The 20,778-nt window shown below is 37.7% G+C and overlaps 2 protein-coding genes across 2 annotated transcripts in view; one reads left to right on the top strand and one right to left on the bottom strand.

Moving 5' to 3' along the window:
* FBXL13 (F-box and leucine rich repeat protein 13) overlaps nt 1-20,778 on the bottom strand; it is a 182,975-nt gene that overhangs the window by 26,865 nt on the left and 135,332 nt on the right. The window contains 2 exon segments of the mRNA XM_060020299.1: nt 18,260-18,385; nt 19,356-19,475. Coding sequence (XP_059876282.1) covers nt 18,260-18,385; nt 19,356-19,475 — 246 coding nt within the window.
* LRRC17 (leucine rich repeat containing 17) overlaps nt 1-20,778 on the top strand; it is a 101,004-nt gene that overhangs the window by 15,472 nt on the left and 64,754 nt on the right. The window lies entirely within an intron of this gene.

Genomic DNA, 20,778 nt, shown 5'->3' with positions numbered 1-20,778 from the left:
CAAATGTTGGAATGGTATGTGTGTCTGTGTGTACTTACTATATGACTGAGTCATACTACTCCAGGCTTAGAATATCACCAACATAAACATAAAACATACTTCCCCCAACTCTTTATTTTGAAAATATTCAAATCTACAGCGAGGTTCAAAGAATGGTATAATGAACACTTATATATCCTTTACCTAAATTCACCAGTTATAAATACTTTGCCACATTTTGCTTAATTGCTGTTATAGTTTTACTGATATTTATGTGTGAATATAGTTTTATATGTATATATCATATATATATTTTAAATTCATATGTGTAGTGTGAACCATTTGAAAATAAGTTTCAGCTATCTTGATGCTTTACCTCTGAATATTCTATATGCATCTTCCTAGGAATAAGGACATTTTCCTATGTAACTATATAGGATTATGTATATATAATATGATACTGAAGATTAACAGTACTACCATACTATATAATATAGAGTCAGTATTCAAATTTGCTTTTTATCCAGTCCTCAGAGTTCACACGTTGCATTTGGTTGCATGTCTCTTTAGCCTTTTTTTTTCCTTTAAATGTTGTCTTTCAAGATCCCAGGCCAGCCATTACGTAAAATGTCCCACATTCTGGATTTGTCTGACTGTTCCTTATGATTAGATTCTAGGTAAACATTTTCTGTAAAACTACTACCTAGGTGCAGTTTCATTAGAACTGTATTTTTTCTGTTTATTTAATAAATAATCCATGATGTGATCCTTTGAGACCACATGAATTCCCTGTTTCCCAACAACGTTTCAGTCAATGATTTGAGCATTAATTGATGATCCTTGCCTAAATCAGTTATTTTGCTGAAAGTTGCAAAATGCTGAGTGTTCTGATTCTATCCTTCCTTCTAAATATAGAATCTGTTATTTATTTAAACCTTTTTTTCCATCACTCTTTCCCTTATTTCCTGCTGAATAGTTTGAGAGGTACTTTGAACAAAAGATTATTTTAGACATAACAACTAGCTGTCCCAGTTAATTTGTTGTGTTACCTATTAACAATCTTTTTTATTAAGATATAATTAACATATAACATTATATTAGTTTTAGGTGTACATATAGTGATTCAGTATTTGTATATATTGTGAAATGACCATCACAATAAGTCTGTTTAACATCTGTCACCATATATAGTTAAAATTTTTTTTCTTGTGATGAGAACTTCTAAGATATCTCTTAGCAATTTTCAGATATACAATACATTATTATTAACTGTAGTCACCATGCTGTACTTTACACCCCATGACTTATTTATTTTATAACTAGAAGTTTGTACCTTTTAGCCCCCTTCACCCATTTTGCCCACACCCCCCAACCCCACCTCCACCAATTACCAATCTCTTCTCTGTGTCTATGAGGTTTTTATTTGTTTTTTTTTAGATTCCACATATAAATGAGATCATACAGTATTTATCCCTCTGTGTCTGACTTTTTTCACTTGGCATTGTGCCCTCAAGGTTCATCCATGTTGTCACAAATGGCAAGATTTCCTTCTTTTTTATGGCTAAATATATATATATATACACCACATTTTCTTTTTTTTTTTTTTTTTTTTTTTTTTTTTCACCACATTTTCTTTATCCAATCATCCATCAATGGACACTTTGGTTGTTCCCATGTCTTGGCTATTGTAAATAATGCTGCAGTGAACAGGGGGGTTATATATATCTTTCTAAATTAATGTTTTCATTTCCTTTGGAAAATCTAGATCATATGATAGTTCTATTTTTAATTTCTTGAGGAACCGTCGTACTGTTTTCCATAGTGGCTACACCAATTTACATTCCTACCAACAGTGCACAAGCAGTCCCATTTCTCCACATTCTCACAAACACTTGTTATTTCTTATCTTTTTGGTAATAGCCATTCTAACAGGCAACAGTCTTTTAATTTTCCCAAACTCCTGTTAAGCGCATTTACAAAATGGAATTACTGTTTTGCTTGGTGTAATTATGTTGTTTGTTGGCAAAAGATGACACACTGAGGAAAATAAAAACATCAGTATGTTGCCCTATTATAAGACTAAATATTTGGTCATAATTAAAAAACAAGTTTTATATATTGTTGAGGAAACCTTGTTAATCAGCTTCACAATCTGAAAGATTTAGTCTTTACAACTTGCACATGGCTTTTCTTCTGAGAGTCTGTGCTTTTAGAAAAAGTCTGGAAGATGGTCTAGGCATTATGGAATACTAACTTTAGAATAAAATACAATGTAGTTTATCTGATAGCCAGGAACCATCCTTGTTTATGGTATATTTCAGTTTGGAAACTGTCAGCACTTTAATACAGGCACACCAGAACAGTAAATAAGCATAAATAAATTTTATAATCTGTTCTGCATATGATTAAAGAAAGTCTCTTGAAAAAATCTGTATAAAATTACATAAGATTGCATAGTTTGTCCAACTTTTAATTCATTTTTTCTTGAATACTCTTTATAAGCAGTAGCTTGTAGGCTTTCAATATTAAAACACTGAAACAAACCTCTCTTCCATAGTCATGACATAAGCCATTGTAAAGTATGGAGAAAATATGAAAATATGACAAATGATTAATAACTACATTATAAGGAGTTCATACAAATTGGCAGGAATATTGAGACCCCTCAATATATAAATGACTAAAGAATATAAACAGAAAATTCACATAAAATACAATCATAAAGATAAACAAATATAGGGGGAAATTTCTCTGAGAAATCTATAAATATAATCTATACAATTTAGGATATTTGAATATAGGATGTTGGAAAATACATTCTATGAAATAAGATGGAATGAGGTACCCAGGAGTCTAGGATGACTGAGGACTTTGATGTAATTATTGGGAGTGTAGATCATGAGAAATCTAAAAAGAACAAAAGATCCCTAACAGCAAACATAAGAAGCCTCCTTTCTTGCTGCTTTTTTTTTTTTTTTTTTGAGGGTAAAATTGGATATAAGTTGTTGTGATAGAGGGGATACAGTTAGAAGGTGTTGTTGAAAATCCTTTGCGTAAATTTTCTGCTTTCAGTAATGCTTAAATTGTAATATATGGAATGCCTATGATTCCTTGTCAAGCATACTGAGAAACAAAACAAAACAAAAGGGAAGATTCTGAAGCCAAATGGGTGTCTGTCTTTTTTGTCAGCCAGGACCAAATGAGCTCTTAGTCAGGAGAGATGTGTCCTGGTACTGGATTGAAACATGTTGAAATGGAATTCAGCATCTTGTGTCCAAGTCCTAATCCTTTTCTTAGGATTCTTTTCCTGGTTAATGGTACCACCATGTCCACAGCTGACCAGATAAAAACCTGGATATTATCTGTGTCTACTCCTCTCCCCACTGCTCCCCATATCCAATCAATCACCAAGCCCGCCCTACCTATACTACCTCCTAAAAATCTCTTATGCATGCCTCATCTGCCACCATGATCAAAACCTCATTATTTCTAGTGTCATTGCAATACCTTTCCCATTCTTAAATAGATCCCCCTTACCGTTATGTCTGTGTACACAAATCTGTATGAGTCCTACTCAGAGTTCTTCAGTGGCTCCCATTGCATATAGCACAGTCTGAATCGCTTTGCGAGGCCATACACATTCTGCCCTCCTCCTCTTTCTCCATCCTCATCTCCTGCCACATCCTCCGTCTTCTCAGGCCATGCTATGCCAATACAAAGTCACCTGTGGATCTCCCAACATATAACCCTCTGTCATGTCTCTATGCCTCCCCCCCTGCTTCTTCCTTCATTGAGAATGCCCTTCTCTTCTTTACCTCACAAACACCTACTGAAGCTCTTAGCTGCACCTCAAAAGCTGAAGAGCATCTCCTGACTCCTCCACAGAGACAACAGGGACAAAAGCACTCACTTTCCAACTCATCCATGCTGCCAAGATGCAGTGCAGTGCACATATCTCCATAACAGCAAATATACCTCATTATGTCATAATTCCAATAAATTATTGCAAAGATGTATTGAATGTTTACCGTGTGCCACACACTTACGTTAAGCACTTTACAAATCCTCACAACACTATGAGGAAAGTAATATTATAATTACTGTTTTAAAGAGAGGGTAATGGAGGCACAGGGTAACTTGCCTGAACTCTCATAGTGTTGTGACACCAGTAAGGATGTGAAGCCACACTCTGAACTCATGCTTTTAGTAACTTTTAGCCATGTAATGTTACTCTTGTTGTTGTTTTGCCACTAAGTTGTACCTTGAGACCAGGCTGTGTAAGTTTAGTACTCCTATAACCTTGCATAGCGTTTGACACACAGTTGACAATGAATAAGTATTTGTGAATGAATGAGTAGTCTATTTATAAAATTATTTTTATGGACCCAGTTTTCCCTTATCTTGCTGGCATACTCTCAGAATTCTTGGATGAAATCTAGTTCCCTTTGTAATTGTGTGAATCAGTGTTAACATTTATATAGTGTTTCTTTCTGAAAGATTCGCTCTGTTTGGTGTTGCCTACCACATTCTCTTAGGAGTAAAGAACAAAACTTTTATTGGAAATATGTTTTATCTCAATTAACACATCCTCTTTCTAAAATCATTGATAATGCTATCTTGTACAATGTCCATGAAAATGTATCTTAACCTCACAAGTGATCTTCCCCTTTATACTCTGGTTAGCAATTACAATTTTATAAAAATAATTTACCTTTTCTTCTTAATTATTTTTATTTATTTCTACTTACTTGATTATTAGTATGAATTTTGTATCATACTTCTTTTTGAAATGTGTCAACCTTTCCACCCTAATTTACCAACCTACAAGTCTAAAGGAAAGCAGGCTTTGGTCAATACACAGAAATTGGTCCTCTATATGTTTATGGAGGGAAGGAAAATTAGCATCTCTGTTACCTGGAAATAGAAAAGTCACCTTGAGTCTACTTGCCTCCTACCTGATGGAGGTTGAGAGGAAAGTTATATCAACCAGATATTCTCCTTGAGGGAAAAGACAAGCTCAGGATGGTCACTTCTTTTTGCAATGATTTTAGTAGGCATTTTGCTGGAAACAGGAGAAAATTGACTGGAACTTCTATGAGGAAAACCACTATTGCTAGTCATGGGACCAGCAGACTCATATAAGGCCACTGGCTGGGAAGAAGGGCCTGGAATGGACTAAGGAGAGGTCCAGCTTCATATGAAAAAGTTCAGTAGGGCAGACTTCTAATGTGTTTTTTGTTTTTAATCCAAGGCAAATCCATTTGTCTCTGAATTATTCTGCTTTCTTTTAACTCCCATTCTTTCTATTTCTTAAATCTCAAGTGATTTCATGTGCTTCCTCCTTTAGGGGTTGTGCTGCACTAAACCTCAGGCTTTATTTGTATGTGTGTTCCATGCAGATGGGTGGTCTCTTGAAAGCACATCATCAGATTAAGACATGCAACTGTAAGCTCTCCCACTCCAGCTCAGATCATAGCTAAGAAAATGTGGAATTTTTAAAAGTCTAAGTGTTTGGTTTACAGGAAGGAAACGGTACCAGATCCATTCATTCCCTCACTCACTGACTCACTGATCAAATATTTTACACACCTCTATGTACTAAGCATAATGCTGGGCATCCCAAAGATAGGAGGATCCAGCCCCTGCCCTCAAGAAACTTACAATTTGTAAGGAGATAGGCGTGGAAAAAAATATTAAAATATATCGAGCTGATTGCTTTATTGGAGGCATTATAAAGTACAGCGGAAGCACAAGGCAGGTAGATCCTAAGCCTGCCCAGGAATTCCAGATGAGCTTCACACAGCTGAAACTTGAGGGATGAGCAAGAATTTACTAGGTGGACAAGAAGAAAGGCTGTTTCCGACAGAGAGATTAACTCACAGAAATGGGAAGGCAAGGAGAGCATGACATGTTTGCGGAGCTGTAGGAGAGTCAGTTCTATGTCTCTGGAGCAAAGATGAAAGGTGGGAGTCATCTGGAAGTGAGGCTGCACAAGTAGGCAGGAACCACCTCAGGAAGAGCTTGGTCCTCCACAGTAGACTATTTAGACTTTATGCTGAAAGCAACGTAGAGCTCCTGAAGAAGTCTGAGCAAGGAAGTGAAAGGCTCAGGTTTGCATGGTGCAAGATCACACCACAGCAGAGTGGAGAACAGATCTGAGGACAGTGATACTTAAGGCAAGAGAGGTTAGTAAGGAGAAATGGTGCTTGAACTATGGCAGTGGCAGCAGGGTTGGAGGGGAGGCAGGGGACAGATATAGGAGCTATTGTTGAAGTTCTCATGTTGGCTTATTTTTTTTTGGCTAGAAATATCTGAAACTAAATGACCTTATAACATATACAATTAAAATTAAGATGGAAACCACACGCCAATATTCAATTAGGATTACTGGTTTTTTTGTTTGTTTTGCAGTTCAATTTGAAAATAATTAGGGTGCTACCCAAATGAGGCCATCTAAAAGCATAACACCCCTCTAGGGGACTATACTGTAATGTGGCAGAGATAAGATACAATATATTAGGAACTAAAGAACACTTATTTAGAAAACCATCTAGAGTAATTAATCTCACCATGTGATTTATGTTTTCTTAAAGAGAGAATGCATCAATAAAATAAAACCTATTGATATTGCCTTGAAATGACCTAGGTTGAGAGTGTGAATTTTTTTTGAATTTTATTTTATTTTTTTATACAGCAGTTTCTTATTAGTTATCCATTTAATATATATTATCGTATATATGTCAATCCCAATCTCCCAATTCATCACACCACCACCACCATCACCCCCCGCCACTTTCCCCCCTTGGTGTCCATACGTTTGTTCTCTATATCTGTGTCTCAATTTCTGCCCTGCAAACCGGTTCATCTGTACCATTTTTCTAGGTTCCACATATATGTGTTAATATACGATATTTGCTTTGCTCTTTCTGACTTACTTCACTCTATATTAGAGTCTCTAGATCCATCCACGTCTCTACAAATGACTCAATTTCGTTCCTTCTTATGGCTGAGTAATATTCCATTGTATATATGTACCACATCTTCTTTATCCATTTGTCTGTCAATGGGCATTTAGGTTGCTTCCATGACCTGGCTATTGTAAATAGTGCTGCAATGAACATTGGGGTGCATGTGTATTTTTGAATTGTGGTTTTCTCTGGGTATATGCCCAGTAGTGGGATTGCTGGGTCATATGGTCATTTTATTTTTAGTTTTTTAATGAACCTCCATACTGTTCTCCATAGTGGCTGTATCAATTTACATTCCCACCAACAGTGCAAGAGAGTTCCCTTTTCTCCACACCCCCTCCAGCATTTGTTGTTTGTAGATTTTCTGATGATGCCCATTCTAACTGGTGTGAGGTGATACCTCATTGTAGTTTTGATTTGCATTTCTCTAATAATTAGTCATGTTGAGCAGCTTTTTATGTGCCTCTTGGCCATCCGTATATCTTCTTTGGAGAAATGTCTATTTAGGCCTTCTTCCCATTTTTGGATTGGGTTGTTGGTTTTTTTAATATTGAGCTGCATGAGCTGTTTATATATTTTGGAGATTAATCCTTTGTCCATTGATTCATTTGCAAATATTTTCTCCCATTCTGAGGGTTGTTTTTTCATCTTGTTTGTAGTTTCCTTTGCTGTGCAAAAGCTTTTAAGTTTCATTAGGTCCCATTTGTTCATTTTTGGTTTTATTTCCATTACTCTAGGAGGTGGATCAAAAAAGATCTTGGTGTGATTTATGTCAAAGAGTGTTCTTCCTATGTTGTCCTCTAAGAATTTTACAGTGTCGGTCTTATATATAGATCTCTAATCCATTTTGAGTTTATTTTTGTGTGTGGTGTTAGGGAGTATTCTAATTCCATTCTTTTACATGTAGCTGTCCAGTTTTCCCAGCACCACTTATTGAAGAGACTGTCTTTTCTCCATTGTATGACCTTGCCTCCTTTGTCAGAAATTAGTTGACCATAGGTGTGTGGGTTTACCTCTGGGCTTTCTATCTTGTTCCATTGATCTATGTTTCTGTTTTTGTGCCAGTACCATATTGTCTTGATTACTGTAGCTTTGTAGTATTCTATGAAGTCAGGGAGTCTGATTCCTCCAGCTCCGTTTCATTCCCTCAAGACTGCTTTGGCTATTTGGGGTCTTTTGTGTCTCCATACAAATTTTAAGATTTTTTGTTCTAGTTCTGTAAAACATGCCATTGGTAACTTGACAGGGATTGCATTGAATCTGTAGATTGCTTTGGGTAGTATAGTCATTTTCACAATATTGACTCTTCCAATCCAAGAACATGGTATATCTCTCCATCTGTTTGTAGCATCTTTAATTTCTTTCATCAGTGTCTTATAGTTTTCTGCATACAGGTCTTTTGTCTCCTTAGGTAGGTTTATTCCTCGGTATTTTGTTCTTTTTGTTGCAGTGGTAAATGGGAGTGTTTCCTTAATTTCTCTTTCATATTTTGTACCATTAGTGCATAGGAATTCAAGAGATTTCTGTGCATTAATTTTATATCCTGCAACTTTACCATATTCACTGATTAGCTCTAGTAGTTTTCTGGTGGCATCTTTAGGATTCTCTATGTATAGTATCATGTCATCTGCAAACAGTGACAGTTTTACTTCTTCTTTTCCCATTTGTATTCCTTTTATTTCTTTTTCTTCTCTGATTGCCATGACTAGGACTTACAAAACTATGTTGAATAACAGTGGTGAGAGTGGACATCCTTGTCTTGTTCCTGATCTTCGAGGAAATGCTTTCAGTTTTTCCCCATTGAGAATGATGTTTGCTGTGGGTTTGTTGTATATGGCCTTTATTATGTTGAGGTAAGTTCCCTCAGTGCCCACTTTCTGAAGAGTTTTTATCATAAATGGGTGTTGAATTTTGTCAGAAGCTTTTTCTGCTTCTATTGAGATGATCATCTGGTTTTTATTCTTCAATTTGTTAATGTGGTGTATCACATTGATTGATTTGCGTATATTGAAGAATCCTTGCATCCCTGGGATAAATCCCACTTGATCATGGTGTATAATCCTTTTAATGTGTTGCTGGATCCTGTTTGCTAGTATTTTGTTGAGGATTTTTGCATCTATATTCACCAGTGATATTGGTCTGTAATTTTCTTTTTTTGTAGTATCTTTGTCTGGCTTTGGTATCAGGGTGATGGTGGCCTCATAGAACGAGTTTGGGAGTGTTCCTTCTTCTGCGATTTTTTGGAAGAGTTTGAGAAGGGTGGGTGTTAGCTCTTCTCTAAATGTTTGATAGAATTCACCTTTGAAGCCATCTGGTCCTGGACTTTTGTTTGTTGGAAGATTTTAAATCACAGTTTCAATTTCATTACTTGTGATTGGCCTGTTCATATTTTCTATTTCTTCCTGGTTCAGTCTTGGAAGGTTATAACTTTCTAAGAATTTGTCCATTTCTTTCAGGTTGTCCATTTTACTGGCATAGAGTTGCTTGTAGTAGTCTCTTAGGATGCTTTGTATTTCTGTGGTGTCTGTTGTAACTTCTTTTTCATTTCTAATTTTATTGATTTGAGTCCTCTCCCTCGTTTTCTTGATGAGTCTGGCTAATGGTTTATCAATTTTGTTTACCTTCTCAAAGAACCAGCTTTTAGTTTTATTGATCTTTGCTCTTGTTTTCTTTTTTCTATTTCATTTATTTATGCTCTGATCTTTATGATTTCTTTCCTTCTGCTAACTTTGGGTTTTGTTTGTTCCTCTTTCTCTAGTTCTTTTAGTGTAAGGTTAGATTGTTTATTTGAGATGTTTGTTGTTTCTTGAGGTAGGCTTGTATTGCTATAAACTCCCTCTTACAACTGCTTTTGCTGCATCCCATAGGTTTTGGATCATCATGTTTTCATTGTCACTTGTCTCTAGGTATTTTTTGATTTTCTCCTTGATTTCTTCAGTGATCTCTTGGTTACTTAGTAATGTGCTGTTTAGCCTCCATGTGTTTATGTTTTTTACGTTTTTTTCCCTGTAATTGATTTCTAATCTCATAGTGTTGTGGTCAGAAAAGATGCTTGATATGATTTCAGTTTTCTTAAATTTACTGAGGCTTGATTTGGGACCCAAGATGTGATCTTTCTTGGAGAATGTTCCATGTGCACTTGGGAAGAAAGTGTAATCTGCTCTTTTGGGATGGAATGTCCTATAAATATCAATTAAATCTATCTGGTCTATTGTGTCATTTAAAGCTTGTGTTTCCTTATTAATTTTCTGTTTGGACAATCTGTCCATTGGTGTAAGTGAGGTGTTAAAGTCCCCCACTATTATTGTGTTACTGTCAATTTCCTCTTTTATAGCTGTTAGCAGTTGCCTTATGTATTGAGGTGCTCCTATGTTGGGTGCATATATATTTATAATTGTTATATCTCTTCTTGGAATGATCCCTTGATCATTATGTAGTGTCCTTCCTTGTCTCTTGTAACATGCTTTATTTTAAAGTCTATTTTTTCTGATATGAGTATTGCTACTCCAGCTTTCCTTTGATTTCCATTTGCATGAAATATCTTTTTCCATCCCCTCATTTTCAATCTGTATATGTCCCTAGGTCTGAAGTGGGTCTCTTGTAGACAGCATATGTATGGGTCTTGTTTTTGTATCCATTCAGCGAGCCTGTGTCTTTTGGTTGGAGCATTTAATCCATTTACATTTAAGGTAGTTATCGATATGTATATTTCTATTCCCATTTTCTTAATTGCTTTGGGTTTTTTATTGTAGGTCTTTTCCTTCTCTTGTGTTTCCTGCCTACAGAAGTTCGTTTAGCATTTGTTGTAGAGCTGGTTTGGTGGTGCTGAATTCTCTTAGCTTTTGCTTGCCTGTAAAGCTTTTGACTTCTCCATCGAATCTGAATGAGATCCTTGCTGGGTAGAGTAATCTTGGTTGTAGCTTCTTCCCTTTCATCACTTTAAATATGTCATGCCACTCCTTTCTGGCTTGTAGAGTTTCTGGTGAGAAATCAGCTGTTAATGTTATGGGAGTTCTCTTGTATGTTATTTGTCATTTTTCCCTTGCTGCTTTCAGTAATTTTTCTTTGTCTTTAATTTTTGCCAAATTGATTACTGTGTGTCTAGACGTGTTTCTCCTTGGGTTTATCCTGCCTCGGACTCTCTGCGCCTCCTGGACTTGGATGGCTTTTCCTTTCCCTGTTAGTGAAGTTTTTGACTTCCCTAACATGGGAAATATTTTCTCGGGTCTTTCTCTCTCTCTTCTCCTTCTGGGACGCATATAATGCGAATGTTGTTGCATTTAATGTTGTCCCAGTGGTCTCTTAGGCTATCTTCATTTCTTTTCATTCTTTTTTCTTTATTCTGTTCTGCAGCAGTGAATTCCACCATTCTGTCTTCCAGGTCACTTATCCATTCTTCTGCCTCAGTTATTCTGCTACTAATTCTTTCTAGTGTATTTTTCATTTCCGTTATTGTATTGTTCATCTCTGTTTGTTTTTTCTTTAAATCCTCGAGGTGTTTTTTCTTTAATTCTAGGTCTTTGTTAAACATTTCTTGTATCTTCTCGATCTTTGCCTCCATTCTTTTTCCGAGGTCCTGGATCATCTTCACTATCATTATTCTGAATTCTTTTTCTGGAAGGTTGCCTATCTCTACTTCATTTAGTTGTTTTTCTGGGGTTTTATCTTGTTCCTTCATCTGGTACATAGCCCTCTGCCTTTTCATCTTGTCTGTCTTTCTGTGAATGTGGTTTTTGTTCCATAGGCTGCAGGATTGTAATTCTTCTTGCTTCTGCCGTCTGCCCTCTCGTGGATGAGGCTATCTAAGAGGCTTGTGAGAGTGTGATTTTCTGATAATTACAGATAGCATGCCTAATGTTTAGTATCTATAAAATTACATCCAGAATATCTTAAAAGGCATTATCAGCCCATGTCAAGATTCTACAGCTATTGTCAGGAACATCAGGGATTACTTGCTTAGCATCTACCTACCCAAGCACAAGAGTGGGAGGAGGAGCATCCCAAGCAGAAAGTATAATATGTATAAAGATCCTGAGATAGGAAAGAATTTGGCTTGTTTGAGGAGCTTGAAAGTGGCAGTGGGGCTGGAGGAAAGAGAATGAGAGGAGCAGGCACATGAAATGATATCAGAGGGGTTGGCAGGCATCTGTTTAATTAATGGTAAATGTTCTTTCAAATTTTGGTCTTTCTCCGATTTTATTTTTGTTTTATTAGACGTTGTTGGTTATTCCCTCAACATTCCACACATGACTACACTCACCTGATTCTCTTACAATATTTTTCATCTTCTCTCTTTAGTATCCTTCATGGATTTATCTTCTTCCCATTCTTTAAATATTGGTGTTCTGTTGTGTTCTTCCTGGGTACACATCTCTCCTTACTCCCTACACTGTCTCTCCGGATCTTGGCCACATTCACACCTCCATGCTGATGACTCCTAAATCTGAGTCTTCCTTCAGGATCTCTCTCCCAAGCCTTTGGCCTGAATATCCCACACACTCTGACTCAGTCTGATAAAACTGACATCACCTTTCCCTCAAAACCTGTTACTTTTCCTACATTACCTAAGTTTCTTTCAGGTAGGACTTCCATCCGCCCAAAGCCAGATTTTGGAATCATTCTTATCCTCCCCCTCACCCCCAGGCTTTTATCTTCCACATCTAATCAGTCATCAAGTTCTTTGAATTTTACCTCCTAAGTAGTCTTGAATATGTTCTTTCCATACTACTTCTGTCCTGTGACCTAGTTCAAGAACTCCTCATCTCTTTCTTTAACTATTGAAGTAACTCCCACTGGTCTCCCCTCCAGTCTGTCACCCAGAGAATAACCCAAATAATCTAAAATGGGAGGCTGACTCTGACTGTGGCTCCCCTTCTAGATGCTACTTCATCATCCACTGATTCAAGTCCAGGCTCCTTGGGGATAACGTGATATTCCCTCAGTGACATCTCCTTTTCACAGTATATTCTAGCAGTACTAAGCTACGTAAAGTTCCTTCAAAAAGCATGCATTTGCATGCTTCTGTGTTAGACAGACTGAGTTAATAGACCCTTTTCTCTGCTTCCTCTACCACTACACCTGCCACACCATATTTAAATTAGTCACACCCTTCCAAACTGGGCTGCAGCGAACAGATCTTATTCAAATTTGGTGCCCTAGAGCTCAGCATTTGTTCCTTCATTCAATGTGTACTTATCGAGTGTCTGCTACCCCCAGGGAAAACAGCAGTGAACAAAACAAAGTCTCAGCCTCATGGATCTCACATTCCAGTGAGGGGACTCCAGGAGATGGCCTACACAGTAGGCACTCATGGTGAAAACTTTTGAAAATCAGGCAAATGAAAGAGTCTTCTTAAAGCCTCTGTCTAAGCATACTGTCTGGAACATTGCTCTGACTCATTTTTCCTTTAAACAAGTATGGTGGTGACTAAAACAGTTTAAGCAACAGATTGAACTGCCCTAACTGTGGATCCTGTGGTCTTCAGCAAATGATAATTCTCCTAACTAGAGTGGAAAACATTTTCCTGTATACATGGAGATATAACCTTATATTCAAACAATCCTCTGGGGTAAGTAGAGAACAAATAACATCCCACTGAAATAGACATTAAGAAAAAGTTATAGAAAGTTAAAGAGTTTTAAAGATAGCTTAAAATACCATCACATTAATAAGCTATTTCCTTCACTTACAAACCCTATCCTGTTTATATTGGAAAAGTTGATGTTTTTCCTTTTCTATAAAATATGCTTATTAGATAACTTCCTAAACAACTTTTATTCATGGATGATGTAATACATTAGTCACTATTGTCCACAAAAAGAATGGCCGAAGACAGTAAAATAATTATAAAAAATGTATAAAGTTTGAAATAACTGTGTTCTCTTCTTGGCTTCCCCCATTTAAGTTAGCTCTCTCAATTAAACATCTTTTTGGATTTCTAAATATCTGTAGTTTTGCCTTTGCTGATTAACTTGCTCATAAGTATCCATGACTTTCTGAACACAGTGCCCCATCACCCACTGCAACCCTAGAGAGCTTTTCTACCTCCAAAGAGTAAATTTCACTGATTTCCCTGCTTATTTCCGGAGCGCTTATACATCTCTATAAAGCTGTCTTGCAGGTGACTCAAACTAAACATGCCTATTTTCCCAACCTGTAGCCAACCTGTTCCTCCCCCTATGGAAGGGACACAGCTCAGTAAAGGACACCACCATTTATACAGATGCTCAAGCCAAAAATCTGGCATCATCCTTGATTCCCTCCCCCTCTTCCTTACCCCCATACTCCTTCTATCCCTAGCTCCCGTTGATTCTTTCTTCTAAATGTCCCTCAATCTGCTGTGCCAGCCCTACTACCATCTCCCTGGTTATAGCCCTAATATAGACCCTCATAATTTTTCACCTGGATTACTTTATAATTGGTCACTAGTGCATCTGTCATCCCCATGTCTATCCAGCAGATAGAGGGACCTTTTCAAAATGTCCGTCTGACTGTGTTACTGTCTAATTGACAATACTGAATGTCCTTCCATTGCCAACAAGGCAGAGAACAAACTCCTCACTGTGGCTTCTGGGCCCCTTATGACCTGGCCCCCGCCTACCTCTCAAACATCATCTCTCACCACTCTCCTCCTAATCAAGCTATACCTAAATGTGCAGATTTCCTTGATGCGACCATACTTTCAACCTCTCTACCTTTGTGCGAGCTTTTTCTTTGGCTCACCACATACTCTTTCTCCTTCTCTCGTAAAAGAAGATCTTCTCTGACTCTCTGAGCCAGGTTAAGTTTCCCATCTGTTTGTTTCCCACACCCATCATGTTTTGTAACCACTTGTCTCACACCTGTCTTCCACTAGAATGTAAGGGCTAGGAGGAGGGGCCCTGTCTGTTTTGTTCAGCCCAGTATCCCCAGCACCAAGCACAATGTAATTGGAGTATATTTTTGTTAACTAAGTAAGTAGTGTGATTGTAACTAAAAACTCACTAGTGAAAAGAATTGTGAGTGAACATAATTATTAGAAAACATAAATTGTTTTTTTCCCAAAGGCGTAAGTGGTCACATTTGATCTCTGGTGAATATCTGTAACATTCCAGAGTTTAAATCTCGAATGTTAAGTCTATAGTCATATTTGCACTTCATCAGACCTACAATCCAGGCTGGTGTTTAGCTGCCTGAGTTGACATCTGGGCTGACTCATTTTAATTTGACTGTTTGAGGTTAGCTTCCACAGCTGTTGTAGCACTATGTTGTCAATGATTTGACTTTTAGATCACAATTTAACTTACTTGGAGGAAGAAAACAACAGCCTTCAGAAGACATATTTTTCAGACTTTTGGCAGAAAACAACTAGCTTTCTTCTCCATAGGTGCTCTTTCAGATTGTGTGTATTCTTTACAAGAAAATTAAAAGTGAATGGGACTTGAGGCTATATTCCTAAGTTTTTAACTTTTCCTCAGTTAAAAATTTTAATATATGGTCTTCGAAAATAAAAACTGAGCTTTTCGCAAATGCTAAAAACTAGGATAGAGCATCTGAGCCTACCTTCGTTAATTCAACAAATGTTCACCAGATCCTTCAGGCTTGTGATGAGTGCTGTGATGGAATTATATTTTGATGTACTTTAAAATGTGCTTTGATCCTTCTTGTTACCCTGTGACCCTTCAGACAACAGCCTGGCCTTCTACTTATATGTGTCAGGGAAGGGTTTTTACAGAACAACACAGGAGAAAGACATCCTAGACTTGTAAGCTTTAAATTCTAAACCCTGAAAGACTTGGAACATGACATTTTTAAAAACCATGTAATCAGTTGGAACATTTCTTCCACCCTCAGATTAGACAAAGAATCTATGCCAAGAGAAGAGACTGGGAGCAAAGAAGAGAAGAGGGGAGAGGAGCAGAGGGGGAAGGAGAAGAGAAAGGAGAGAGGAGAAGAAGGGAGAGAGAAGCGGGGGAAGGAGGGGAGAGTGGAGGAAGAAGAGGGGAAGGGAGAGCAGGAGGGAAGCAAAAGAATGAGGTGCTGGGATACAGGGCCCTGTTCCAGACCTCCCTGGACTCTATCTCCTGATAGGTTTGGGGGTCTAAGAGTACATGAGAACTCATTCTACCTTTCCCTGGTATGGCTGTACAAAGCGACAAGGCAGGAGAGTTTTCCTACGCTCATCATTTTACCAGCTAAGATCTAATGAGGAAAATAAAAACAACTCTAATTTCAAACTGAGGAAATTTAATTGTGAAAGAGAATTGACGACATAGGTGTTAGAGAACTGAGAAGCCTAATGGAATAATGACAAAATCTAGAGATTTAGCAGCAGGAAACCACTACCACCCCTATGCTGGAAAGACAACGGGAAGCAATGGTGGGTTTTTTTGTTTTTTTTGTTTTTTTTTTTTAAACATCTTTATTGGAGTATAATTGCTTTACAATGGTATGTTAGTTTCAGCTTCACAACAAAATGAATCAGTTATATATACACATATGTTCCCATATCTCTTCCCGCTTGCGTCTCCCTCCCTCCCACCCTCCCTATCCCACCCCTCCAGGCGGTCACAAAGCACCGAGCTGATCTCCCTGTGCTATGCGGCTGCTTCCCACTAGCTATCTACCTTACGTTTAGTAGTGTATATATGTCCATGCCTCTTTATCGCTTTGTCACCGTTTACCCTTCCCCCTCCCCATAGCCTCAAGTCCATTCTCTAGTAAGTCTATTAGAGCCCAGAGTCCAAGGTCAGGAGGGAAGCTAGAACCACAGCAGTTCTGACTAAAGGGAGTAGATCACAAAAGACATGCAGCTGATGATAATAATGAAAGGAAAGGTGGAGGAAAACCTGGCCTCTCCCTCCTTCTGACCCTCCCATTGTGCACAAATGCCTCACAAGCACCAAACCCAACTGGAATCTAACTGACATGAATCAGCCATTCTGCAGGAGAGTGAGAAGGGTGAGGCACGGGTCTGAGGGCAAATACACCCAGATGTAACAGCAGGAAAATGTCTGCAGGGGATGTCTGGGATTGTGGACCTAAGAAGGCCTCACAGAGTCCCCATGCCCCAGGATGACCCGGAGGGGCCCAGAGCAAGGGCCCCTATGACAAAGGAGCCTGAAGACTTGAAGGGGGGCTTGGAGCCAGGAAAGGGAAGACACATCAGGAATTTACCTGGAAGGAAACCAAATGGGCCCTCAGACATCTCACTGGATTCCACCTTGGACAAAAGACAGCATTGAGAAGACCAGGCTTGATTCCACCATGAGTTGACTACATGTAACTGCCCTGAGCTCCCACTCTCATACTACATTTAGACAACACTCCAGGGAAGGGAAGAGGAGACCACCTAGCAGAATGGAGGCTGAATCTAAATTCACTCTTAGATAAAGAAAGGAAAGAACCTGAACCAATGAACAGACATAGTTATTTAAAAGAGCCCAATGAATACGTAGGGAAGGATGGACATATAACACAGGTATCAGTAATGCAGTGAGAAACAGAAACAGGTCATGTTAAAGAATGCACTGTGGCTGGAGATGTACATAGAGAAGTTCCTGTACTTGCCTGTAAGGTAGGACTTCTCAGAGAAGGCCTCAGAGACAGGTGATATTTGATGAACTTGAGGGATGAATAGGGATTTAGCAAGCAGATGGGGGAGAGATCCTCACCTCTGTTGTCCTCTTCTATCCCTCCCAATGCTTTGATTTTTAAGAGAAGCCAGTACATTCCTTATCTAACTACAGTCCATTAAAGTCTTTCAGAAACATGACAGATCTCTGGGTTTATCTTCATTTTGATTAGTAAATGGGGCAGTGCTGGAATGATAGGATAGGTGTGACCTGTGTTTCAACTCTGACGAGTAGCAACAGCAGCTTGCAAGAAATGAGTTTCTTAAAATGTATCCTCCTATAGATTTGTAGAGGCCATTTCTAGACTTCAGTTTTGAACTAAGGACTTGAATCTCAAGGCACTCAGGTAGTCTTATAGAATATACAATCCACAGGAAAAATATACCTAAGCCATCCAAAATATATCTCCACAATAACCAAATGTCTATAATTGAAACACATGTCAGATCTATCACATAAAACTCTGATCTGTCAGGACTTTCCTCAAAATACTGTGTTTTGCCAATTTTTAAAGAAGAAAAACAAGACCATTGATTTACAAATAACTTCATCCATCGCTATTCCAGAAACAATATTCCCAAACTTGCCCTTTATAATCCAATATTCTAAGAAATAAAAATAATTGTTCTCTCCATTGTTTACACAATGGAAAATGATTATATTACAGAAAGCAATAGAAGTCATTGAATTGTTTTTACCTCATTAGAGATGTCTGTTCCAGAGAGATCTACTGATACCAAAGAAAAGATGTTTACAATAAATTCAATTCCTAGGTCAGTCAGATGTTCACAATTTCGTAAACTCAAGTAGTCTAAATTAGAGCAGCTGAAAGAAAGTAGCATGAAGAGTTCATTTTAGCTTTTAATCACACTCAGTAGAAATTTCTTCATATTAAAAACTACTTGGGGAAAGCAAATGCTATTGAAACAAGGATTTTCCTTTTCTTGTCATAAAAGTAAGCTTAAAAGTGTAAATAATTGCGACTTCCCTGGCCGTCCAGTGGTTAGGACTCCGCGCTTCCACTGCAGGGGGCGCGGGTTCGATCCCTGGTCGGGAATTAAGATCCCACATGCTGTGGGCAGCACAGCCAAGGAAAAAAAAAAAAGTAGAAATAATTGACATTACAAAGTTGAATGAAAGAGAGGTGGATTATTGTATAAAACATTCTGTGATTTCATTTCATATTGCAATTTCTATTAAGAAAAAATATATTACATGCATACAAAAACTATCATGTAAATACCACGATTGGGACCGCCTTCTTTCGCGGCTTTGGGATACACCAGAAATACATCTACACGTGGAGCAACTCCTAAATACCACGATGAATGACCACTAAAAGTGCAAAGTTAAATTTCTCACTTATCTTTACAAGTGTGTTACAAGAATTGTACTTAACCCTTTAGTGTACACAAGACCTTTTACAAGTAAACAGGATCAAGAATAAACCCACCAGCTAGAATATCCCTTGGGAAACACTGTAAAGGTTTACATAGAGATGATATCCTTGAAAAGTACAGAGAAGTCACCCAGGTATAGCTATTCATAACTTCATGAGTGATTCGATCTCAGACTTTCTGCAAGTTGAAATTTTATAAGAAACGTCTTAGATATAGTCAAAAGATTAATTCATTCCATGACTCCAATGTCTTATTTCATTTTGCTGAATATTGGACCAGCTTCTGGACATCCCTCATGTTTTCCAAATGGCTTCAAAAGTCTACCTCTGATCTGTCCTATTAACAAATATACGATTACTAATAACATGATGTAAAATATTATTGTTTTATCATACCACTCTGATAGTTTTGCAATAGAGGCATCACCCAGGTGGATACAGTTACATAAATTTAGCTCTCTTATCTTTGTGCTTGCAGGACCATCAAGAAACTGCTTTAGTCCCATGCCACCAATTCTGTAGGAAAGAGTAAGAAAAGCTCTACATGTGATTTTATGTATAAATATGTAGAATACTATTAAAATAAGTTACTATACCCAATACATTCCAAAATAGCAAGGTGATATCTATATCTGGTATTTTGCCAACATTTGTAAACCAAATTTGATTATATAGCTTTTATTTTAATAGAAAATATATAAATGATAGTAATGGGAGAAATATTACTAAAAATGGTATTCCTATTCATCTGTTCATTTAATTAGGTGGCCTAATTATTAATAAAACAGATAGCCTATAAGGTTTCTTCCCTGGGGTTAAAATGTGATCATGTTAAACAGTGCCTGACGCAATCTCCTGCAAAAGAAAAAGACAAAAACTTAGGATAGCGAGAACCAAGCCTAACAGTCAAACTACTGTCAAAATCTTGGAGGAATTTCCACTAAGTACAGGTCAATTTAGCTGGACTGGGAACCTAATAAGTTACCTAAAGATCCTTTCTTTCTGAAGCAGAGAAAATCTGATGCTGTAAGATCTTGACCTCAGTCTTCCCATACTGTCCTTAATCATAGACACCTATGTGTCAGTGCCATCCCTCCCACCCCTCCCATGTAAGTCCACATTTATAAATGATTCTCTAAATTATAAATAGTCAACCAGAAACAGATTTATAATAAGATGACAACAAAAACAAAGAAAATTGTGCAGTGGTATTAGGTAAAGATAAATAAAATTAACACAGGGGTGATAATTTTACATAGAGTTAGAATACTATACTAGTAAAAATATTAAGCAAGACTAACAGGGTAATTTTACATTGATTAGGTATCACCCCAATGAAGATAATATGGTTGGGTATAGAATTTAGGGAGCATATTCTTTACTGCCATGAAATTGCATACAGTGAAATGGTGTAATGATGTAACAATTAAAATATATATATGTGTGTGTGTGTGTGTGATAAAAAAAATCAGACTATCCATAGAAATTAACACAACATTGTAAATCAACTATACTTCAATAACATAATTTTTTTTTTTTTTTTTTTTTTTGCGGTACGCGGGCCTCTCACTGTTATGGCCTCTCCCATCGCAGAGCACAGGCTCCGGACGCGCAGGCTCAGCGGCCATGGCTCACGGGACTAGCCGCTCCACGGCATGTGGGATCTTCCCTGACTGGGGCACGAACCCGTGTCCCCTGCATCGGCAGGCGGACTCTCAACCACTGCGCCACCAAGGAAGCCCAGTAAAATAATTTTTTAAAAAAATCAGTGTGGTTAAGACTTCATGCTTCCAATGCAGGGGGCACTGGTTCGATCCCT

The sequence above is a fragment of the Delphinus delphis genome, chromosome 9 (assembly GCF_949987515.2).
Source record: "Delphinus delphis chromosome 9, mDelDel1.2, whole genome shotgun sequence".
NCBI classification, from domain to species: Eukaryota; Metazoa; Chordata; class Mammalia; order Artiodactyla; family Delphinidae; genus Delphinus; species Delphinus delphis.
The sequence above is the reverse complement of the archived record's forward strand: the minus strand, read 5'-3'. Positions and strand labels throughout refer to the sequence as shown.